At 39.9% G+C, this 24468-nt stretch overlaps 1 protein-coding gene across 4 annotated transcripts in view; it reads left to right on the forward strand.

Annotated features, from left to right (window-relative positions):
* Positions 1 to 24468, forward strand: part of DMD (dystrophin) — a 1990869-nt gene that overhangs the window by 1444874 nt on the left and 521527 nt on the right. For all 4 annotated transcript variants that reach the window (XM_053655812.1, XM_037127036.2, XM_053655810.1 and 1 more), the window contains one exon: positions 9466 to 9677. In XM_053655812.1, coding sequence (XP_053511787.1) covers positions 9466 to 9677 — 212 coding nt within the window. The remainder of the gene's footprint in view (positions 1 to 9465; positions 9678 to 24468) is intronic.

Here is a 24468-nt window from a genome sequence, read left to right on the forward strand (position 1 = left end):
ACTGCCCACTTTTGCTTTATAGCTTAGGATTTGAGAAGTCCAGTGGGTTACAAAAGTACTTGACTGCCTGCCTTTACCCCTATAAACCAGGGAACACTAGCAGCCAAATGTTCCACTCAGAGCCCTGTGTCCATTATTTCTTTAATCTTCTTGTCATTATTACCCCCATTTTACAGAGAGTAAACTGAGTGTGGAAACAGCATGAAGTGACTGATCTTTGTCATCTCAAATTAACCATAAATGTTAGATTAACATCATAAAATATTTTCAACGTAGTCATTGATTCTGGCTCTGCTTTCCAGTAATTTAAACTAAATGCTTGAGTATTCCCAAATTCTAGCTTTTCGGGGTTTGGAGAACAATCAGATATTAAAATTGGTGAATAGTGACTAGGATTTAATCACATGCCTATAACTGCCCTCTCGTGTCAGGTCTTTGGTCCCAAATGTCTCAGACATTTCATTCTGCGTTTGCACAGCAGCTGCACGCCTCCTGTCCTGTTCCTAAATAAAGCGAATGCCCATTACCACCAGCTAACTTTGACTTCATGGTTAGCGTATCTACTTCTTCCTCTTCTTAATGGGTTGAACTTGAGACTTTGCAGAGCTTAACTATAGCTGAGTCTTCTCTAGAACCATGTTTAAATGCCATGGGGAATTAAGAGGAACAAATCTTATTATTCCCTCTAATTTTGGTTATTATTTCTTTCACTTTCCTTGGCTCCTTGTAAGCCTTTTCTTTAAAAGATTTTATTTATTTATTTTTCTTGAACAGAGGGGAAGGGAGGGAGAAAGAGAGGGAGAGGACCATCAGTGTGTGGTTGCCTCTCGAGCGCCCCCTACTGGGGACTTGGCCCACCCCCCCAGGCATATGCCCTAACTGGGAATCGAACCGGTGACCCTTTGGTTCACAAGCCCATGCTCAATCCACTGAGCCACACCAGCCAGGGCTCCTTGTAAGTCTCTTACTGTCAAACTTTGAAATAGGTTCCCATTTCTCAAGGTATGATTGGATCATAACTTTGTACAAAAGTAGAATAATGGTGGTTTCTTGGATTCTAGTTCCCTTCTCGATCATGCCTAACATTTTGCGGACTATTTTAGTCTCGGGGGACAGTGTGTTGTGAGTCTCGCATCTTTTTTCTGACTCTAACAAATAGTTCAGAGCTCATGGTCTTAATTTCTTTTGGGATCATTTTCCCTACAGTTGGCCATAGTTAAATACAGGGTCTGGCACAAATAACACCCCTGTTTGATTGCAAAATCATAAGCATGCAATTCTGTAACATAACACTAGCACACTCAAGCACATCCTATGATATTTTAGGTGACATGTTCTAATTAAAACTATACATTATGACACCCATATTATCACCCTACCAACCACACTGGAGCAGACATTACTTCTGCCGGACCCTATCCACTACTCTTCACCTCTCCATATGACCCCAAAGGTTTCCCTGCAATTTAACTCTTCCAGCTCAATCTGTTCTACCTTGAATTCTTCTGTACTCTGGGGAATCCCTGAAATCCACAGTGTGCTCTCCTTAGCAGATCACACACCTTTGCCAATGACAGTAATGCATTGTTGAAGCTTCTCCGTAGAGAGAAGCAGTAACACCTCGCTTTAGTGTGATTCTTGATGCTTTTATTCATTATTGAACTTTACCTTCACAGCAATGCTTTGGTTGCACAGCTATCATTATTTCAGTGTTTCAGTGGAGGCAATTAAAGCTGTGGTGAATCTACATTTGCAAATTGAATTGTCAAGGTGTCTCTCTAAAACCTAATCACAGTAACTTCTAATTCTCAGGCTGTAACTTCCATGCAGAAATTGCTACAGAGCTGTTCTTTGTTCTGTTGCAATGAACATTCAAAATGCGATCATTTCACTTTCGAAAATAACATTTTTTTCCCATGGAGAGATGTTGTGGGGATTTATATCAAAATAATGTATATCGATGGTCAAACATAGGTAGCTTAAAAACCCGAGGTGATAGATTGGTGAGTACTCAATCACTGGAACCGTTTCCTTCTCCACAGTATTGTGGTTCTCGACATGATTGCTGTGTTTCCACTTTGACACTTGGGGAGATCCATAAATCCGGACACATGCTGAGATCCGGTCTGTCATCCTGAGTCTGAGCAACAGTTATTTATTTCCCTTCATTATCCAGCATCTACTTACTGCGCAAATCAGTTGAGAAGCATTTCATGATGCACCTCAGAGAGAAGAAATGGACATATTTGGATAGCTCTTCAATTACCATCATGCACAGATTGCCTGAGTTTATATGCATATATTTTATTATTTCCCTTTTGTATGTCAGATGAATGTAGTATAAATGTACATCTAACAGTATAAGCTCTAAGGACCAAATACATTGCCATACTATATCTTTGCTCTATCATTCAGGTCCTAGATAAAAACTGATAATAATATCTTGGATGAAGGGTTGTAAGTGTGGTAAAATTCTGTCATTTGCATTGTTGTTCAATTACCATGTCTATTTGAAGTCCAGCCACCACAGCGGTCCAGTTCCAAGATACTAGCCTCTCTTTGATGATCTTCAGATACTATGTTTCCTTTCCATTCCCTGACAAAATGGAACATGTATCAAACTTCTAAATTTTTTTCCTATACGTTTCTGCAGGTTCTACTCTTGGGACACTACTTTGCGTCTTTCATTGAGTAACTGAATAGCTGTTTCATTATTCTGATTTGTTTCCATGAGCCTTGTCTGGTTCACTGTCCAATGAGTATTTTTAAAATGTTCTCTGTCCCACAGATCTCCCATCTACGATGTATCATGTCCTTAGCAAAACCATGTATCTCTTACTCTCATTCATATCTGCCACCATGATGCATATTTCACAGGTTGCAACCCTTTTGAAAAAGATGAATTTCCTAAAGTTATATTAGAACACATTTTACAGATCGAACAATATTTTATTAAATTTTTATTGAAGGACAGTATGCATCAGAAAAAGGGCACACATCATAAATGTCTAGCTTGGTGAATTTGCACAAACAATACATGTGTGTGATCATCCCCCAAATCAAGAAATGCCCAGAACCTGAGAAGCCCCCATCCTATCTCTTTCAGTGACTGCCAGTCCCACAAGAGTCACTGCTATTGCAACTTCTAGAGTGTTCTTACTTTTCCCAGGTCTTGTACATCAGGTACACAGAACGAAACAGTACGTCCTCCTTTTCAGCTGGCATTTTTCCCTTAACAGCATGTCTGTGACATTAATATATATTATTGCATCTAGTTGTAGATATTTCATTCCTGTTGCTAGATACTGTTCTATTGAGAAATATACCACAAGGTATTTATCTGTTTTACAGTAGATAGGAATTTGGTTAGTTTCCTGTTTGGGGGACTCTTCCAGGGTAGTACATATCTTTTGGTGACATGTCTTTTGGTGATTGCATGGATCTCTGTGCAATACCTAGGGGTGAAATGCAAGTCAAATAATGTTTTAAATACACTTGATAAATTGACTATATGAGGAAATCTCATGGTGAATCCTTTTGCAAAGGAAATAATCTCTCCATAATTTCCGCTATGCAAAATGAATGCTCACATATGGTTGGTTATTTCACAAGGGGAGGTACATCTGCTGACTGTCTTTCTAGTATTCATCTAATTGTACTTATGTTAACAACAATGTGATATTTTATTGTTGTTATTATCCTCTAGAGCTCAGTATGTTTCAGAATTTGAAAGTGCCCTTAAAAAATCCTTACCCAATATGTACATGTACTTTTCAATACTATTCCATCTAAAATTTCATTTAAAAGACAAGCTGAAGCAACAAGACATGCCAACAGATTCCAACTGATCTACATTCACTTTAAGAATGTTAGAGCCCCAGCTGGTGTGACTTAGTAGATTGAGCACCAGCCTGTGAACCAAAGGGTCACCGCTTCGATTCCCAGTCAGGGCACATGCCTGGGTTGTGGGCCAGGTCCCCCTGGGGCAGGGGGACATGTGAGAGGCAACCCATCGATGTTTCTCTCCCTCTCTTTCTCCCTCCTTCCCCTCTCTCGAGACATAAATAAATAAATAAATAAATAAATAAATAAATAAATAAAATGTTTAAGAAAGAAATGCTTTTTTAAAAAGAATGTAAGAGATCATTGATTAATTTAGCTGACAGGATTCCCCTTCCATGCCTTTTAATTTATCTTTTTCTTATCAGATGAGAATCTTCTACCAGTAAACATGACAGCGAACACGTTGTATACAAAAAGGGGAGGGGGATGCAAAGGCAGTATTAGAAACAAAGGATATCCAGAAAATATTTATTTCTGATGGGGGTCATGAAAAATAAAGGGGAAATAAAAGGGTAATGTAGAAGATGTAAGCCAGAGTTCGAATTATGTAAACCTGAAGTGCAACAAAGGGGCCGTGACTGCTTTGCCAGAGGAAAGACTCCAGGTGTTCAGCAAGGGTTAGCTTTGGAAGTGGCATTTTTTACATCTCTATGAAGAGGAAGCATGAGTGATTGAAATAGTCTACATGCATAAGTCATTGGATAGTTATTGCAATCAAACCCTGGATTGTACACTAGGGTTTTTGTTTTTAACTTGAACTGTAACTTAGACTAGGTTCTCCCAGAAACAGACCTTCACACAAATGATTGGAGTGAAGGTGCTTCAGGCGATCCCAGGAAGGATGAGTAGGGCAATGGCTCAGGGAAACAGGGAAAGGAAAGAAGCCAGTACCGGAGCCAGTTATTGAGCAGGTTATCCCTGTGGGCCACTGCCATTCAACCCTGCTGAGTGACGTCTGAGAGAAACAGAAAAATACACCTCACAGTGGTTGTCACCCATTAGGGGTAATTGTCTTCCAACTCTCATCCGTCATTGACTGATTCATTTGTCCACTTCTTGCAGTCAGATTTCTAGCACTGCAACCCAAATCTTTTTCTGTGTGGTCTTCAAGGAATCCCAGTTGGTCAAAGCCAGTGGGCACTTTCAGCATGGGCTTTGGGGAGCCTGACTGCTTGGGTGCAAGTGCTGGCCCTGCTCTTCATTATCTGGATGACCTTAAAGCAGCTCTTTAGCATCGCCTGTGTTTCTTCATCTGTTCAATGCGAGAACAGCAATAATAACAGAAACGGTGATACTTACCTCTTAAGGTCATCATAATGATTAATGAGACAATACACGCAAAGAGCTTAAAACAAAGTAGGCATTTAAGTAAATGTTCTTGTATATGAATTTTGTCATCTCTTGTGATGTCTGAGGCATTCAAAAGTGTTTCCGAAATTCATTCTTGTTCATGTTTCTACGAAAGTACACTTTCCAAGTAGTCTTGCCTCTCTAGCCGTGTTTCATCTTATTGGCTACTTTTGCTATAGTCTGTTTCTATGTTTTTCACATTCTGTTCTGCTTCATCAGTACACCATGCTGATGAGAATGCATTCACATCGATGGCTTCTGTTACTCTTCCGACACAATTTCTCATCCTGCATTTGTCTCTCTCTCAAAATACACGGGGAGAGACAAATTAGGTTGACAGTTGTGAGTATGCAAACCACAGAGATTATTCCTGTATTATGATTTGTTGATTATCGTGTCATTTTCCATGCGAACAGCTCTAAGCCTACTTTTGCCCCACCCCGTACAGCTCTGTGACAGCACCTCAGGTCCCTCTGACCGCACTAATAGGTCTGTGTGGAATGTGCTCAGAACCTCCCACTGAGTAGGTCCAAGACTGAACTCATTATCCTTTTCCCTGGAGCTGCTCATCCTGGATTCTTTGATAGAGAATGAGGAATACCTCCATCTAACAGGCACCAACCAGAAGGCGGGGAATCTGACACTCCTTTGTTTACCCAGCCAGCGCTTTGCATAATGCCTGTTATCTAGTAGGTGGTATAGAGAATGGGGGCCCACAGGCCAGATGGGTGGATTGATGAGTAGCAGGATTTAGAGGAGTAGAAGGATTGCTAGTGAGTCTGTAGCCTATAAGTTTATCTAGTGAAGTATTATCTGATGATCGTGTGGAGTTGAAGGTCAAGGATGCAAAAGTAGATTCTTCATGGGATGCACATCACCAGGGAACCAGTTTATGTCACTGCATTACACACACTTACCCACTTTGGGATGAAAACTTTAATTGAATGTTTGTCTGAAATAATGGTCTAGGCTATAAAAGTTCCTTCGTTTTTCCACATTAAATATCTACCCACATAATAGGAAAAACCACTTCTTCATATCAAGAATGGCCATTTAAAAAATATGGTTTATATCTACCTTGGTTGAAATGGGCCATAGGGTGTATACAAAATTCACGGGCATGAATATGAATGGCTTTCCCTGTTGATGTAAGAAACACTAAGCATTCTGAAAATGTTGTTAGGATAGTGTAATGTCACTAATTAAGTCTGATTTAGGCACAGGCAACTTGGAATTAAAGATTTTTTAAGGGAAGTTAATTTTATTATTTTCAGTTACACATAGTATATGACAATAGGCTATGAAAACAGTGCCAATTATGCATAATAAAGTAGCCTGCTATGATAGGATGAAGAAATGGTTTGTAATTAGAATCACTTCTATGTTGTTCTGTGCTAGAAAAATATTTCAGAACACTTACCGACATTTTTATTTATAGTTTAAACAGTTCCTTAGAATACCATTGACACTATTCATTTTGTAAACTCAAGATTAAGTGGAATGATCAAGAACTCTAAATCTCAGCTATAACAGGTGCTGTACTGCCCAGTGGGCTCCACAGTAATAATGAAACAAACAGAAAAAAATAATAGTGCTCAACAATTGCAATGAGAGACTGACATTACACAGAGGTCTGACCGTGTTATCTGAAGTTGGAATACAATACGTTGACTGGTTTGGCAACACACATCAAACATCCAGACAGAAATGAACCCTATAGCCCTGGCTGGTGTGGCCCAGTGGATTGAGCACTGGCCTGCCAATGAACCAAAGGGTTGCCAGTTCGATTCCCAGTCAGGGCACATGTCTAGGTGGCAAGCCAGGTCCCCAGTAGGGGGCGTGTGAGAGGTAACCACACACTGATGTTTCTCTCCCTCTTTTTCTCCCTCCTTTCTCTTCTTTCTAAAAATAAATAAATCTTTAAAAAAAAAGAAAAAAGAAATGAACCCAATAAAAGGAATGGGTATCACTTACTTGGCTTCACATATTCCAAGTATCCGATTCTTGATTTCATGTCACAATCCCTGGTCTGGTAGTGTGTATCTACGCTTCACGCTCATTTGCCAAACACCTCAAGTCCTCATTTAAGTCCTAACTTCCCAAACTTTATAGCGGCAGCAATAGGGTTAATGAAGAAGGCCTAAACTGACATGATGAAGGAAGACCTGGGATTTTATAACACCACGCTGTGTACATTTCCCTTGTCCACCCACAGCCAGTCTTTGCCCTTCACTACCCTACTGCATACTCTTGGAGGTTGCTCTGTGTCATTGCAGACCTCCCATGCCCTTTGGCTTCCAGTTGCTTTGGCCACTGGGGAGCCCTAACAGGACATTGAAGAGAGCAGGCAGAGTGAGGTCAGGATATTTATTCTCCTGGTTGCCTCCCCGTGAAGCTGCCTCCGGCGGACTGTGTCCCTTCACAGAAGGTTACTGCTCATCTGAAGGTGGTTTTCCCCATGACTCTCGGCTCCTGGCCGCTTCTCCCTCTTGTCATTTCTTGTGCCTGGTGTAGTAGCAGCAATACCGCTGCTGTGAGGCCTAGTTCTTGTATTACCTTTGATGAATATCCCACACCCTGAATGTGTTGTCACTTGTTCTTTTGTAAATAAGTCTCTTGGACTATTTGGGCCAGACCACAGAGGAGCATGTGTATCGATCTAAGATACTCCAGAGGATGGTGCAGATACATTGAAGGGTTTAAATAGGAGAGTGTGTGGCCAGACCTATATTAGTTATTACTGTCTAAAGTGTAAACATTAGCCCTGGCTGGTGTGGCTCAGTGGATGGAGTGCGGGCCTGTGAACTGAAAGGTCTCCTGTTCAATTCCCCGTCAGGGCACATGCCTGGGCTGCAGGCCAGGTCCCCAGTTTGGGAGGTGCAACCGATCTATGTATCTCTCACACATGGATGTTTCTCTCCATCTGTTCCTCCCTTCCTCTCTCTCTAAAAGTAAATAAATAAAATATGTTTTAAAAAAGTGTAGTCATTACAGTGAAAACCAGAGACTTGAGGTGAGAGACTATATGGAGTCTATTTAACACGTGTGGGCAAAGTATACTAGAGCTTTGCCATGGTACTATGTGGGAAGAGGGAAGTTCTAGATTAGACAAATTAGTAACCAATTACATATGGTAGTCAGTGAGGCTTAGGGAAGATTTAGAATGCCTTTCAGGTGTCTCACTTAAAGGGATAAAATAGATGCTGGTTAAGCACTTGTTTCCTATGGCTTTATTTCCATTTCATGAAACCAGCATAAAGAAAAGATGATGTGGACATTAATGGAAAAGACAAAATAGTGTGGTCATATTTGTGTTTAACTTTCCAAAATGAAGTATTTCAGAGCACAATCTGTAGGCCATCCATCTTCCATCTTTGACTCACAATGATACCAAAAAGTAGCCTCACTTATGACCCTGTCATCCTCACCAAATATAATTGGCATGAATTTTTAGATATTGTTACAAGAAGTTTCCAGAATGCCTGTCTGCTCTTGACTTGCCCCAGAAGAAGACCCTTGGAAAAGGTTTTGAGAGCAAGTGCTTTATTTGGAAGTTGACAAAAATATCAGTAGGGGAGTGAGGAGGCGAGGCAGGTGTGGCAAGACAGCCATTAAAGGATGGTGCATTACCCAGCAGGTCACCCTGGTGGTCTGCTGGGGCTTGATGTCCCTGGGACAGCTCTGGAACCCTTGAAAAACACACGCCTCACTGTTCCCTCCCTTAGCTCCATGGGAGCTAGAAGATTCATACCCCAGCGTCTACTACCATCCATCATTGGTTATAGGCTGCTCCTGGGAGGCGGAGAGGGAAGAGGGGAAGTGCCAGCTCGCTGGTGCATCTAGCCCACCACTTAGATGGCAAAACGAGCTCTTTATGGCAACACACAGCCTTCAAGGAATGAAACCTGAATGACGGCATTGGCAGTCAGACTGCTGGGTATCAAAGTGGCACGGGCGAGGTGTCTGGTGTATTCTGGTATAGAACCTTTCTAGAAGTTTATTCACATTTGGTTCTAGGCATTGAGAACAAACTGAGTTAAATGTTTACATACACTGCTAATGTTCTAGGTGACCTTCAGGAAGATAATTTAACGGGAGCTTATATTTGTCATTGAAAAGCAAGTAAGGAATGCAGTTGGCCATCACCCTAGCTCTAACGAGGTGAACAGTTTTTAATGAGTAATAGAAAACATGAGCTATTTGGATGTTGACTTGAAAATGTCTTCTGAAGACTAAATCCTGTATATTTATTTTTTTTTCCTTTTATTCCAGTTGAGAGAATTCAGAATCAGTGGGATGAAGTACAAGAACACCTTCAGAACCGGAGGCAACAGTTGAATGAAATGTTGAAGGATTCAACACAATGGCTGGAGGCAAAGGACGAAGCTGAGCAGGTCTTGGGGCAGGCCAGAGCCAGGCTAGATTCCTGGAAGGAGGGGCCCTACACAACGGACGCAATCCAAAAGAAAATCAAAGAAACCAAGGTGAGCATCAAAGATACATTCTTCAAATTCAATGCCGGGTACACTGGATACAATTCTATCAAGAATAAAAATGTAATGATTTTTAATGTAGACTTTTGAAAAGAAAATTACATTTAAGCTGACATGAACAGCCAAGTAGAGATTAGAGGAAAATGGATGGCTAATATTGATCTTAAAAGTAATTGAGTTTAGTGGCTTGGTGGACTGAGTGCCAGCCTGTGAACCAAATGGCCGCTGGTTCAATTCTCAGTCAGGGCACATGTGTGGCTTGCGAGCCAGGTCCCCAGTAGGGAGCACATGAGAAGCAACCACACATTGATGTTTCTCTCCCTCTCTTTCTTCCTCCCTTCCCCGCTCTCTAAAAATAAATAAATAAAATCTTTAAAAGTAAATCTATAAAATGAGTTGAGTTTTCACATTGCACCATCTTTTAAAACTGCTTCACAGTTGATGGACACGCTTATGTAGGAACGTAAAGTCAATCAGTTAATTCCTTCCCAGAAAAAGTAACAGGTGTACTTTTTGCTTCTTTATTTGAGGGCCCCGAGTGGAGAAGGGAAGGGTGGGAAGAAGTGCACAGCAGAGACAAGCGGTATGTTCCCATGCTCTGCCCTCCAGCCCAGCTTCTCTTCCCTCTCTCCTCCCTCGTCTCCCTCCTCTGTCCCCCAACACAGCACTATATTTTTGTCCACTTACTAGACTATAACTCTTCAGAATAAAAGAAAGAAAAGGGAAAGGCAATACTTTTTGACTATGTTTTATCAAGTGTTGTGCAGAGCACTTTACATGCATTTAATTCTTTCAAACCTTGTATTTACGGGTCAGTTTGGAAAGCCCTTAAATGTTAACCAAAGGGTAGCCTTTAGGAAATCTTAAATAAGGGAGCCCATTGGAGGGAACTTGATCAGACTGAGTATTTGATCAAAACCCTCTATAGATATTTTTTTTCTGGCAGAAAAAGGCCTTCTGCTAAACAGACATCTGAATCTCAGATTAGCTATATCCTCTGAGAAAAAAGTCATGTTTTTTTAGATGAAGTGGCTTCCACTTCTACACTAGGCAGTGTTAAGCTATGTGAAGCTTTAGCGCATATGTACTTACACTAAGTTCATTCGAACAAGAAACCCTGAAGTCGCAATAGCTTAATATGGTAAAGGTTAATTGCATGGTTGTCTTGTAGTCCAATAGAGGTTGAAGTGCTCTCCTCGGGAGCTGTCCCGCAAATGGTAATGTGGCGATCCAGGCTGTTCCACTGTTATGCAACCAGCTTTCTAAACTCACAGCTGCCCAAGGTCGGTGGAGGAGAAGAGACATTGTAGAATCCGTGGGGTTGTATGACCCAGGCTGGAGATTGTATACATCACTTCCACCCATATCCTATTGAGGAAAAGTGCTTCCCAATTTAACTTCAGGAAGAGTAAATGGGAATCATGAGCTACTGAACTTTTAGTCTCTGCCATATTAACTGTTCCAAAGGACCTGACTACTATGAGGGCAAGGCATTTATTTGTGTGGCAAGAATGTTAGAAAGTCACATCAGGTTTTATAGACTTATCATTACTTCATTCAGAGGCAGCATGTAGACAAATGAAAATGTATTCTTTCATGAGATACTAGTTACCACTAAGATTTTCTCACTTGGATGAACGTAGATGAATAGGAATGTCTTATGATGATCTTCCCAATTCCTGGTCTGACTATGTGAAATGTGGAACCTGTATGGTTTACTCTGACAGGTTCTGGTCTTCTCCATGAGGTTCTCAGTATGTTATACTATTCCTTTCTCCTCTCAAAAAATGCAGGAGTCTATGAATCTAGCAAATCACGAAATAAGGTAGATAGCAGGTGAGGAGGAATGAACAAGGAAAAGGAGTTTGCCCTTGACTGTTGACTTAGACAAGGAGAAGGAGCGACAAGAGGCACACAGTGACAGATTTGATTAGGGGAAGAGAAGACTCTGGAAATTGGCAAATGAGAAATTATTGTCTTAAAACCTTCCAGAATTCTAAAGCGACAGCAAGAACCATTAGGATTTGGTAGCTCTCAGAAATGCAAAGAGCTCTGAATAAGAGACAGAAAGAAGTGCAAAAGAACCTGGCTGGTGTAGCTCAGTGGATTGAGCGTGGGCCTTTGAACCAGACGATTGCGGTTCAATTCCCAGTCAGGGCACGTGTCTGGGTTGCGGGCCAGTTCCCAGCAGGGGGCACATGAGAGGCAACCATACATTGATATTTCTCTCCCCCTCTCCTTCCCTTACCCTCTAAAGATAAATAAATAAAATTTTTTTTAAAAATTGCGAAAGAAAATATGGAAGGAGAAGAACCCAATTTCACTGTGAAAGCAAATAAGATGTTTTAAATGTCTAAAACAAAGATAAGATTGTATTGTAATTGCTATCTTTGTGAAACTTTTGAGATTAAAAATTGCTTTTGAATAGCCAGGCTGAAACTACATCATAAAAATGGCTTAGCCGTTATCTATGGAAACTGATGTTTTTGTTTGTGTGAGGAATTTAATCATACATATTGCTGCAATTTCAATGTGAGTTCATAATACAGATAAGGATGACCAAGGCTGTGATTTTCCTGTCACTTCTTCAATGACATATGCTAAATCTAAGAGTAATTCCAATGCCAATACTAACATTTAGTGAGTACTCACTTGCTATTTGTCAAAAACCACTAGTCACGTTACATAAATTGGCTTATTTCATGCTCTGACAAACCTTCCATGAAAAGTACTATTATTTTTCCCAGTTCACAGGGAAGAAAGTTGAAGCCCAGAGAAGTTCGGTAACAACTCCCACAAGTAGCAGAGTTCAGATGTGAATACATACGTAGCAGCTACTCTTGTAAATGACCTCACAGATTGTGTCTACTACCCATTGTCCACAGAGGTAAAACAAATCGCGAAACACCATGAGAATTAGAAAGGGAGACACCTATAATTATGAATTGGCAAATATGATTATATTACTGATAAGTCAACAGGTGGAAAAGAAGAGCAATGAAATACTACACTGGGGAAAAGTTTTCATATTCTGTTTTAGTATGAAAAGCTAAAAAAGTCATTGGAAATTAGATTCCATTTTTAATGAAACTACTGCTTTTAATTCTTATAAAAGAGAGCCTATAAAATGGAGGTCTGGACTTTATGTCTAATATGTTGTCACTACTAAGTGATATTAGCTGGCTTATCACACACAATCTTCTTTTAGAAGAAAATGTGAAAATAGACATAAAGGGACATTGATTGAGTTAAACACAGATCTTTTTCTCCATAAATTCTTTCTGAGTCTTTGTGCCTGTGATTAGCAAGAGAGTCAGTGACCCTGGTAAGGCCATCATCGATCAAGCTCTGTCTACAGAGTCAGGGAGCTGTGATTACAGCAGCCAGCCTCCCCTACGTCACTGATGATGGTCTTCAATGTCACCATAAAATGGTTTTTTTTTTTACTTTGTTTATTTTTATTTTTTCATGCTCCTTCTTTCTTTTTTTTAAAAAAATTTATTATGTATTGTTAGAGAGAGGAGAAGAGAGGGAGAAAGACAGGGAGAAAAACACAAATGTGTGGTTGCCTCTCATTCACCCCCTACTGGAGACCTGGCCCACAACCCAGGCATGTGCCCTGACTGGGAATTGAACCACTGACCCTTTCGTTTGCAGGCTGGCACACAATCCACTGAGTCACACCAGCCAGGGCTCTTTTTTTATTGTTGTTCAGTTATGGTTCACCCACTCCCTACCTCATCTTTGTCCATGAGTATTTTATACATGTCTTGACCTGACCCTTCCCCTTCTTTTTCCTTTATCTGCCTCCCCTCTCCCCTCTGGTCACTGTCAGTTTGTTCTTTATTTATGTGTCTCTGGTTCTATTTTGTTTGCTTGTTAGTTTTGTTGATTAGCTTCCACTTATAGGTGACATCACATGGTATTTGTCTTTCACTGCCTGGCTTATCTCACTCAGCATAATGCTCTCCAGTTCCATCCATGCTGTCACAAAAGGTAACCACCAGCCATGTTATAGTCTTTGAGAATTTAAACCAGTCATCTAACCCGAAATAAAGAAAAAAAATCACCTACAATTCTGATATTTTAGTGTTCATAATTACTAATATTTATCTCTAATCTCTTCCATTTCTTATCTGCGTATTTCAATTGTCTTCATGATACAGATAAAATTTGGATATCTGATTTTGAAGGATTATTGCCAAAGTATTTATACACATTGCTGCATAACTTCTAATAGTTGTCCTTTTTAATTCTTTGTAATAGTTTATAAGTCCCATCTTTAATCATTTCTTATTCATTGGACATTTAGAAAACCTTCTTTCTGAGATTAAAAAAATAGTGGAGAAAAAAAGGAAACAATAACAAACTCTTTACAAAATAGAAATCAAATCTGAGATGGCATCTGAGAAAAGTCTATCTTGAAAGTATGGAAAGGATGTCCTGGCCAGGTAGCTCAATTGGTTGGAGCATCATCCCCATATACTAAGGTTGCAGGTTCTATTCTCAGTCAGGGCACATGTAAGAATCAACCAAAGAATGTACAAATGAGTGAAATAGCAAATAGATGTGTTTCTCTCTCAGTCTCTTTTAAATAAATAAATAAATTTTAAAGAATTACTTTTAAAAAAAGAAGAAAGTACAGGAAAGGTGGAAGGAGGTAACAACTGGAGAATTCAGATTTGGTCAGAGAACAGACTCTCAATGTCCTGATGTGTTAATGATTAATGAGCAGATCATTAAAAGGTGCCCATAATATACATTTACTTTCTTTCTGATATAGCCCTTAGTTTTTTGGAAACAGAAGCATAAAGTAAGTACTTGACTTTATCAATCACATGGCTTCTCTTGGTCTTATCCGTGACCCTGGTAAACCAATAACGTTCTTTTGAGATGGAAAGGCACAAATGAGGGAAACTCACAAAGGATTTCCATCCTAATCGAATTGCCTGCCACAGTATGACAGCATCCTATGAGACATGATGCCACTTAACCGTCATCAAGGGCATGGTGACAAACAATTGGTACCTAAAACCCCCAGCAGTGGCTGTCACTGGGCTGTACCATGGTTGACTCCACAACCTCTTCCCCAGACTATTAAGATTGCTCCAAACTTGGCAATGAATTCTGGGAAAAATTATTTCTTGGTGATTTTAAACTTCTTTTTCCAGTGTCAAGAAAGATTTACCAAGACTCAGAGTTTCCCTTTCTTTTCTTCCCTTTTAGCTTTTGAAAGAGAAATTCCTTTTTGTCTGCTTTGTGATTGCTTTTGTGTCAAATTCAGCATAAAAGTTTTTCAGATGTGATAGCATTAGTTCTTGTGTGCTTGACTGAGCTAAGAGTACATGAATTCAATAGAGAGGTAAAATCTTCTCCGAGCCTTGCTGATTTGGCTATATCACACTTGAAGCTATCTGAGGCAAGAACTCCAATACTTCATCCAATTATTAAATAAACATGCCCAAGGCTACAAAATAGCTGTGTTTTGAAGACACTCTTTAGGGAATTTGCAACCTAGATACACTGTAATCACGTAACTAATTAAAGAAGCTGAACTTGTTATATATAAATAAATATGGTAGCTATATGAGGATCTCAAATTATTTTACCAGGAAGGAACTAATCAGAGAAAGTTCTGTTTCAAATATGGAGGTAGAGCCTTGTAGTTTGAATTATTTGCTGGGCGGGGGAGTGGTATTAGATAATACCTTTATCTGTCATAAGGATATGTACAGTTATGGAAGCTGAATTCTTCTTCTGCATGTTTTGTTTACTTTCAGACTGCACAAAATTTAGTCAGCAAATTGACCCACACTGGCAGTTCAAGTTTTGCATTTCTGATACAATAATGAGTGCAGTATCAGAAATCTTGCTGGGACCTGCCATTTCTTTATGCATTTTCTTTTTTCCCTTTTGTTTTCCCCTAAAGCTCCTACATGATTAAGGAGAAAGAATCAATAACCTAATAGCACTTTTCCTCCCGAAGCAGGTAGAAAGCTATTCAACTTCTCAAAGCATAGAGAGTGCTTCCTACATCACCGATAGAGCACAGAAAGTAATGAGTAGTTTCCCCAGCTCCTGCTACACTGTATAAATATTTAATAAAGACGTAAACAGCATTATGCTTGGATTGCACCATATCGTGCCTCGTTCCCTTTTCCCAGTGTAACTCATTTCATGCTTGAAAATAGGATATGGCTACTGTAGAAACCCACTCCTTCATAAAACCAACAAATTGTAAATATTGTCAGAATTGCCCTTTCTGCACTCTGAAAATTAACCAAGGTTGGCAACACAGTGTAACCTGCGGCACTTCCAGAAGAACAGCGGGGTTTGAGGCTCTTTCCCGTGGCCTAGTCCCATCACTGTCCCCTAGCTACACAGTATGCTGGAAAGTCAGCAGCCTTGCAGCCACCAGAGAGGGAAGACCAGGATTGGAGTTCCTCAGAAAGACCCATTTTATACCCAGAACATCATCGCGATGTGATCTGGCTTGCAGCTCTGTAAAAGAAACCTATACACAAAGCTTTGTCATTTGACCCAACTTTGTGCTGTCTCCGCGGGTGAATGCCTAGCTCCAGAGTGTTTATGCAAAACAGTAGCAGCAGCCATTGCAATAGCGGCTGTCCGAGGCTGCGTTTCCAGTGGAGATAATCAGGTTCTGGAGAAAAGCTTCAAAGGAAGACCTGGGGAATGAGATGTCTTCGGGGGAATTTGAAGAGCTCTGACATGGTCCTGGGAATTCTAGAAGGCTAGCATGCGTGCCTTACCAAGCGGGGGATATCAATAAAGAGATATAAGTTTATAAACAGACCAAAGAGAAATTCTGGGGTTTAAAAGCACATAACAAATGGAATTTTCACTGGAAGAGCTCAACATCAGACTTAAGGTGGCAGAAGAATCAGCAAATTCGAGGACAGATTGTAATTCCACTCTGAGGTAAAGAAAGAGAAGCATTAAGAAAAATTCATGAGGTGAGAACTGAGGGGAGAAATAAAAACTCAACAGAATGGGGACTTCAACACCCTACCTTTCATGAAAATAGAACAACTAGGCAGAAGATCAAAAAGGAAATAAGAGACTTGGAAACCCACTGTGAACTAACAGTGCTGTGTAGAGCACTCTGCCCAATGACAGCAGAACAACGTTCTTCTCCATCACACCTGAAAAAATCCTCCAGGCTAGACCACATGTTAGGCCATTGCACAAATCTCAGTACATATAAAAGGATCAAAATCATACGATGTGGTTTCTCTGACCATAATTGAATGAAAGTAAAACTCAATAACCAAAGTAAATATGGGAAATTTGTAAGCGTAAAAGAATGATATAACACATTATTAAATAACCAGCGGTTCAAAGAAGAAATTACAGAGGAAATGCAAAAACACTTTAAGATGAATGGAAATAAAACTACAACATCAGGAAACTTATGGGATTCAACTAATGCCATGCTTGGAGTAAAATGTATAGCTTTAAATACCTGTATTAAAAAAGGAGATCTCAGCTAAGTAACACAACCTTCCAACTTAAAAGACTAGAAAAGAGAACATGGAATTGAAAGGAAGCAGAAGAAAATAAAAAAAGGGTACATGAAATCAGTGAAACAGAGAAAAGGAAACCAGGGGAAAAAAAGCAACAGAACCAGAAGTTGGTCATTTGAAAAGATGAACAATTTCACAATTCTGCTGCTAGACTGACTCGGGAAAACAAAGAGGAGGCTCAAATTACAAATGCTAGAAATAAAAAAGGGTACATAACTGCTCACCTAAGAAATGAAACAGTTATAGATATTATAGATGGAAGAAGCAGGAAGTCTGCATAGACCTTAACAAGTAAAGAAATTGAATCAGTAATTTATGCTTTTGCCAAGGAAAGAGCGAGGCCTAGGTGGCTTCATTGATGAATCCGACCAAACATATAAAGAACTAATAGCAGTCTTCCACAAACTCTTCCAAAAAATTGAACCAGAAATATTTAACAGTCAGAGATAACACACAACAACAAAAACTGCAAATCAACATGCCTTATGAATGCAGACTCAGAAAGTCTCAAGAATATACTATCAAACCTAGTACAGCAGCATAGTAAAAGGATTTTATGCCATAATTGTGTAAGAATTATTTCAGAAATACAAGGTTGCTTTAACACAGAAAATTTAATCAATGTAATGTACCGTATCCATAGAATAAAGGACAAAAACCACATGGTCATCTCAGTAGTTCCAGAGAAAGCATTTGACGAAGTCCCAATCCATGTTATGATAAAAGGCACTCCTCGAATTAGGAATAGAATGTGTTGTAGGTTGCACAGTGTCCCCTGAGATTAGAAAAGGCTTTGAAGGCCCAAACCCTGGTACCTGCGAATGTGCTCTTATTTGGAAGTGAGGTCTTTGCAGATGTCAGCTTAAGATGAGGACATACTGGAGTGTGGTGGGCCAATAATCCCATGTGACCGGTGTCCTTATGCGAAGGAGAAGAGAGGCCTACACAGAGAGAAGGATGTCTTGGAAAGACACCAACCACGTGGACAACATCACATGACAAGAGAAGCAAACATTAGAGGAGTGCAGCCTCAAGTCGAGGAGCCCCACGGACTGACAGCCACCACCAGAAGCTGAAAAGAGGGCGTTTCAGGGAGAGCATGACCTGCTGACACCTTGATTTGGGATCTAACCTGCAGAACTTTGAGACAATAAATTTTGTTATTTTAAGCCACCCAGTCAGTTGTTTGGTTTCATGACAGTCCTATGAACATAACACAGGAGATGTCACCAATTTGATATCTTCCACCTGGGAAAGTATATCTGAGAAAAACACGCAAGTAACATCATGGTCAAAGACCAAATGCTTCCCCCTCAGATCAGGAATGAAGTAAGGATGTCTGCTCCCACCACTTGTATTTACCACTTTACTGGAAGTTCAGGCCTGGCAAGTAGGCAGGAAAATAAATAGAAGGAGCTTTACTTCTTCCTTTCCAGAAGACGGAAAACTGTATCTGTCAGCGGATGACATGATCTCATATATAGAAAATCCTAAGGAATACATTAAATAGTATTAGAAGTAATAAATTAATTCATCGAATTTGCAGGATGCAAATCAAAAAACAGAAATCACTTTTTCTTCTATACACTAGTAAAGAATAATTGGAAAAACAAAATTCAGAAAACTACTTCATTTATAGTGACATCAGAACATAAACTACTTAGGAAAAAGAGAAATGCAGGACTTTTCTTTTGAACACTGACAACTAGAAAGCATTGGCGAAAGAAATAAAGGAAGATCTAAATAAATGGGAAAATATCCCATGCTCCCAGATCAAAGGATTTAATATTGTTACAGTAGCCATACCCCCAAATTGATCTATAGATTATGCACAATTCTTATCAAAATCCTTGCTGGATTTTTGGCAGAAATTGACAAGAAGACCCTAAAATCTATAATAAAATGTGAGGGACAAAGAACAGCCAAAACAACCTGGAAAAAGATCATCGTTGGAGGACCCACAATTCCTAATTTTAAAACTTACTGCCAAGCCACAGCCATTAGTATGTCTATCTGACTTGCAGATAGACATACAAAAAATGAAATAAAATGGAAAGTCCTTGTATTTATCATAAATTGATTTTTGAAAAGACTTTCAAGACAATTCAATAGGAAAAGAATAGTCCACAACACCTCAAGCTTTGATAACTGGATAGCCACATACAAAATAATGAAGTTTGACCCTACTCCAACACCATACACAAAAATTAACTCACAAATGAATCAATGAGCTAAATATAAGAATGTAACTTAAAATCTTATAAGACAATACAGGAGTACAATGAGCTAGGCAATGTTTTATAGATATGACAACAAAAGAAAGAAGTACATAAAGTGGATTTCATCAAAATTCAAAACTACAGTCCTGCAAATAATATCAGAATGAAAGTAAAAAGACAACCCACAGAATGAGGAAAATATTTGCATAGAATATATTCAATAAGAGACTTGTATCCAGAATATGTGAAGAGCTCTTATAGTTCAACAACAAAACAGACAAATGACTCAATTACAAATCAGCAAAGAATTTTAATAGACACTTCTGCAAAGCAGATGTACCATGGCCGATGAACATATGAAAAGATGGTCAACATCATTAGTCATCAGGAAAACAACAAATGCAAACCACAGTGAGGTACCACTTTATGCTCACGCTAGGATGCTTAAATTTTTTAAAACGACAATGATGAATGTTGACAAGGATGTGGAATAATTGGAACCCTCATGCATTGTTGGTGCAAATATAAAATGATGCAACCACTTTGGAATAAAGTTTGGCAGTTCCTGGAGACATTGAACATGGAATTACTATACAAAGTAAAGTTGCTTCACTCAAGAGAAATGGAAACATATGTCTATGCAAGACCTTTATACAGATGTTTGTGGAAGCATTATTTATAATAGTCAATAATAGTCAAAAAGTAGAATAACTCAAGTGTCTTCAAATAATGAATGGATCAAAAATGTGCTATATCCAACAATGGGATATTATTTGACAATGAAAATGAATAAAGTACTGCTATAACATGAGTGAACCCACAAAAGCATTATGCTGAACCGAAGAAGTCAGTCACCAGAGACCACGTTTTACTAAATCCATTTACATAAATATCCTGTAAAGGCTGCAGGAGAGAAGGAATGGACGATGGAAAGTGACTAATAATGGGTATGGAGTCTCTCTCTCTCTCTCTCTCTCTCTCTCTCTCTCTCTCTCGATGAAGAAAATGTTTCAAAATTTGTGTTGAAAGCTTCAGAACTTTGAGAACATACTAAAAGCAACTAAGTTATATATTCTGAATCATAGGTTACAAACACAAGGCCCGGGGGCTGAATCCAGAACCCAGCCCTCCACATAATTTTATCTGGCCCAGCACCTTGTTTCTACCCAGCAGCAGCGCCAAGTTCTCGCTTAACTGTTAAGGACTAGTTACAGTTATACAGTCCTAAAGTTATATTCGGCCCTTTGAAGGCAACCGCAAGGCTGATGTGGCCCCCAGTGAAAATGACTTTGGCACCCCTGCTCTAAATAGGTGAATTTTATGGTATGCAAATTATATTTTAATAAACTTGCATTGGAAAGGTGTATGTACATGTCATTAAGGCTACAGATTTTTTTCTCGTTCCTTCAGATTTATAAAATGCTGTAGAAACACAGTTTTTTAACATTGATTAACAGGACCTATTTTTTTAGGTGACATTATACTAGCTTATTCTATCCCTGGCCCTGGTTCCAAAATACCTGAAGATTGTAGAATCACCCTCCTCTATGAGACAGGGTCATACCTGAGTAGCAATGCCTGTCAGGATAGGCTAACTTATGCCACAGTAATATGTAGTCACCAAAGCTAGAGGCCTAACACAAAATTTGTATGTTATTCATGTCACATGCCCCTGGTAGATTCACAAGGGATCTCCACTTAACTTAGTCACTCAGGGACCATGGCTGATAACAGTGCATGTTAATCATAACTTCAGGATCACAGAGGCAGGGAACATAGTGGATAATGCCATTAGCTCTTAAGCTTTCTGCCTGGAAGTGGCAAGTGGCCAAAATCAGTTACATTGCCTTCCCTGATTCAATGGGGCAGAGATGTGTAATCCTCTGGATGAAAAGAGACTGAATGTTTGTGAATAATCATGCAATCTACCAGAGTGGATTTAGGGGGTCTCAAGAATAGTCCAGAAAATGCCACTTTCTGGGGATCTGTCCTCTGACGTTCTCTCTGGAGTCATTTCCACGCCCTCTCAACCCGACTTCTCTTAGATGCCAGGGGTAGCGGGATGATTTGTTAATTACAGCACGGCTTACGCCTTTTAATAAGCTCCGCAAATTAATGCGAGAGGCCAGAAAAAGAGAGCGCTTTCCAAAATGTCATAATGAAATTAAGGTAATGAAGCACTCGGAGGGCCCTGCCTCTGCGTTCTGTTAGAAAACTTATTCCAAAGAAGCTGAAAGAGAAATGGGGCCTGAAAGTAAAGAGGGGGGAAAATAAATTGTATGCCATTAGTTTAATTATAAAAATTCATTACATGAAGCCATGTAAGACAGAAAATAATGGAACTCTAATGGGTTGGCCGATAACACATTTACTAGCCTGCTCTCGGCTTGTAGTCATTGTTGAAAGGACAAAAAAGAAACAACTGGAGTCTGTAGTCCTCAATACTATTGAAAAGATTAAGCATTTCCAGGAAACTGGAAAATGAGTGCCAGTTTCTTAAATCGTGTCCCCCGTGTAGTGTTACCTCCTGTTTGGTAATGTCGGAGTTTAACAGATGACTCTTGAAGTCCATGGCGAGAGGATTTCCTTTTGAAATTGCTTCCTTACAGATACTTTAACGTTTCTATTATAAATCCATAAAGAAGCTTTATAGGTCATTTTAATTTGCACAAGCAAGAAAGAACTTCTGTTTCTTTTTGCCAATAAAGATTTATAGAACATTAATTCATACTTAGAAGTAAATTGTTTGGTGGGCTTTTTTTTTTTTAATAAACTGAATATGTGCTTTTTCTGCTGCCTTTGTTTGGCAATATCTTACTTTATTATACACAATAATTTTCCAATCTTGCTGTATTCATTGAGGAGATTATTTTAGACTCTTCAAAGTTCAATTATAATCAACCCAGTCATTTTCCTTAAACTCTTTTATACAGAAGCATATCTTCTTTAACTAGATTGATCCCTGAATATTGGAGTCAAGAAACCTGCTTTTTTGCGACACCGCTTTCAGTGACTAGCCATGTCACCTTTGGCAAGTCCCTTAACCTTTTGGAGTTTTTGTGTTCTCATGTGGGTAATTGCGGGCCTGGACAAAAGGAAAGGAGAGGAAGGAGAGGCGATAATGCACAATGAAAGCGATTCTCTAGGCAAGGGTCATATGTTCGCGGGCTGTGTAATCCGAGAAGAGAAGTTGGAACTTTGTCTTGTAGGTAATAGAGCGCCACTAAAAGATTTTACGCAGGAGCAATGTGGTTTCAAAAAGATCTCTTTAGCAGCTGTCTGCGGATGGAGGAGCCACTGCGAGATTGGAGGGAGGGAGCCAATGAAAAGCTTATTGCGGAGTCCAAGCAAGAGATGACTTCATTAGAGGGAGTGGCAATGGAGGCAGAAGATGTAAATATAAGTGAAAATATGGGTATGCTCCCTGCCTCCTCCTCCAGTTAAGGATGAACTTGAACTGCAGAAAGAGAAGACTGACCTTGAGACAGAACCTTAGGGAACACCCACATGTAAAGGCAGAAAAAGAAAAACTTGAACCATAAGAGACCATAGAGAAGACCCAAAGGGGAGGGGCCAAGAAAGAGTGTGATATCCTTATGTTACAGAATGACATGCTTATGATTTTGTAATAAAGGATTATGTAATAAAAAGGGGGAGTGTTATTTGTGGCAGACCCTGTAATTCAAGTAAATAAGAACCTAAAACATTCCATAGACATCAGTGACTGAACCAGTTAACTATTTTCACAAAAATGCTGTGTAACAATCAACTTCAAACTGAGTTTGCAGCTTCACCCTGGGTGGCACTACTTCTGCTTCAGGCTGCAGGTTGATTGGGGTGGCTCTTGTCCACGTGTTACTCTCCTACTGCAGGGAGAAACAGGCTAGCCCAGGGCACATTTGTCTCCTGGTGATGGAAGGAGTACAAAAGGGCCAGCTCCGCTGCAGGAACCCATTTCACACCTCCGCTTGAGTCTCTTCTATTAACATCCCATTAGAATTAGGCAAGACAAGTCATACGGCCAAGCTCATTGCCAAGGGCAGGGAAGCGAACTGCCTTGGGTAGCAGGAAATTTAAAGTTACATAGCAAAGGGTATGGACATAGGGTAGGGTAAAGAACTGAGGCTAATAATCCAATTTGCCATGGTGGCTTCTGTCAGAACAGTTTAGGTGGGATGGCGATGAAAAAACCTGATTGTGATGAATTATGTAGTTCTGGGAATCTAATCAAGTGGAGGTAATGAGTGAAGAGTTAGTTGCCTTCTAAGCAGTTGAACTGTGAAGGGAAGGAAAATGATCGAGAACAGACTCTGTTGTTGTTTAACAATGGGAGAGAGACTTGCGTTTAAAGGCTGCTGAGGAAGACAGCAAGTCCATGTACAGGAGGATCCAGAACAGATGACTGCCCAAATACCAGAGCCCCTTCCCCCAGTACAAGAGTCACCTGTCCCTTTGCGATTGGGGAGAAGGATGCAAGGTGTAAAGTGTGATATTTTGCAAAATGCATGCTTCATAAAACATTGATATTTTATGAAACTGTGGCACAGAGAGGATAGTTAACTTCCCCTTTTGTCACATAACTACATGTTGCATTTCTCCCACGTAATTGTAGGTAGGGTCATTTGCTGTGAGATTTCTTTCAGTTTATATCATCAGGATCCAGTCGAGAAGCCATACTAGATATTGCAGAGGGAATTCCATACAGCGGACGGTTCTGTGGCTGATGAAGGAGTTGAGAAGCCCAGTAGGAGATAGGGAGGCAACCTAGAATTTAGTAACATCAGGAAGCTGTTACACCTCAAGGGCTGGAGGGTCGACAGTGTTACCAAAGCCCAGGACCCAGAGCCCTCTGGTGCTAACTTAACCATTGTGGGGGCTGCACAGCAGATACTGACACCGCAGAGGGAGGGTCTGTGCAGTGAGAAAAGGAGGCACTAAGGAGGTACTACCCACATAGAAAGAGGAGAAGATACAGCGTAGTATCACCTTTCCTTCTGTTCTTCCATCTTCCGCCAGGGC

This window comes from Artibeus jamaicensis, unplaced genomic scaffold (assembly GCF_021234435.1).
Source record: "Artibeus jamaicensis isolate MK-2021 breed Jamaican fruit bat unplaced genomic scaffold, CSHL_Jam_final scaffold_1283, whole genome shotgun sequence".
NCBI lineage: Eukaryota > Metazoa > Chordata > Mammalia > Chiroptera > Phyllostomidae > Artibeus > Artibeus jamaicensis.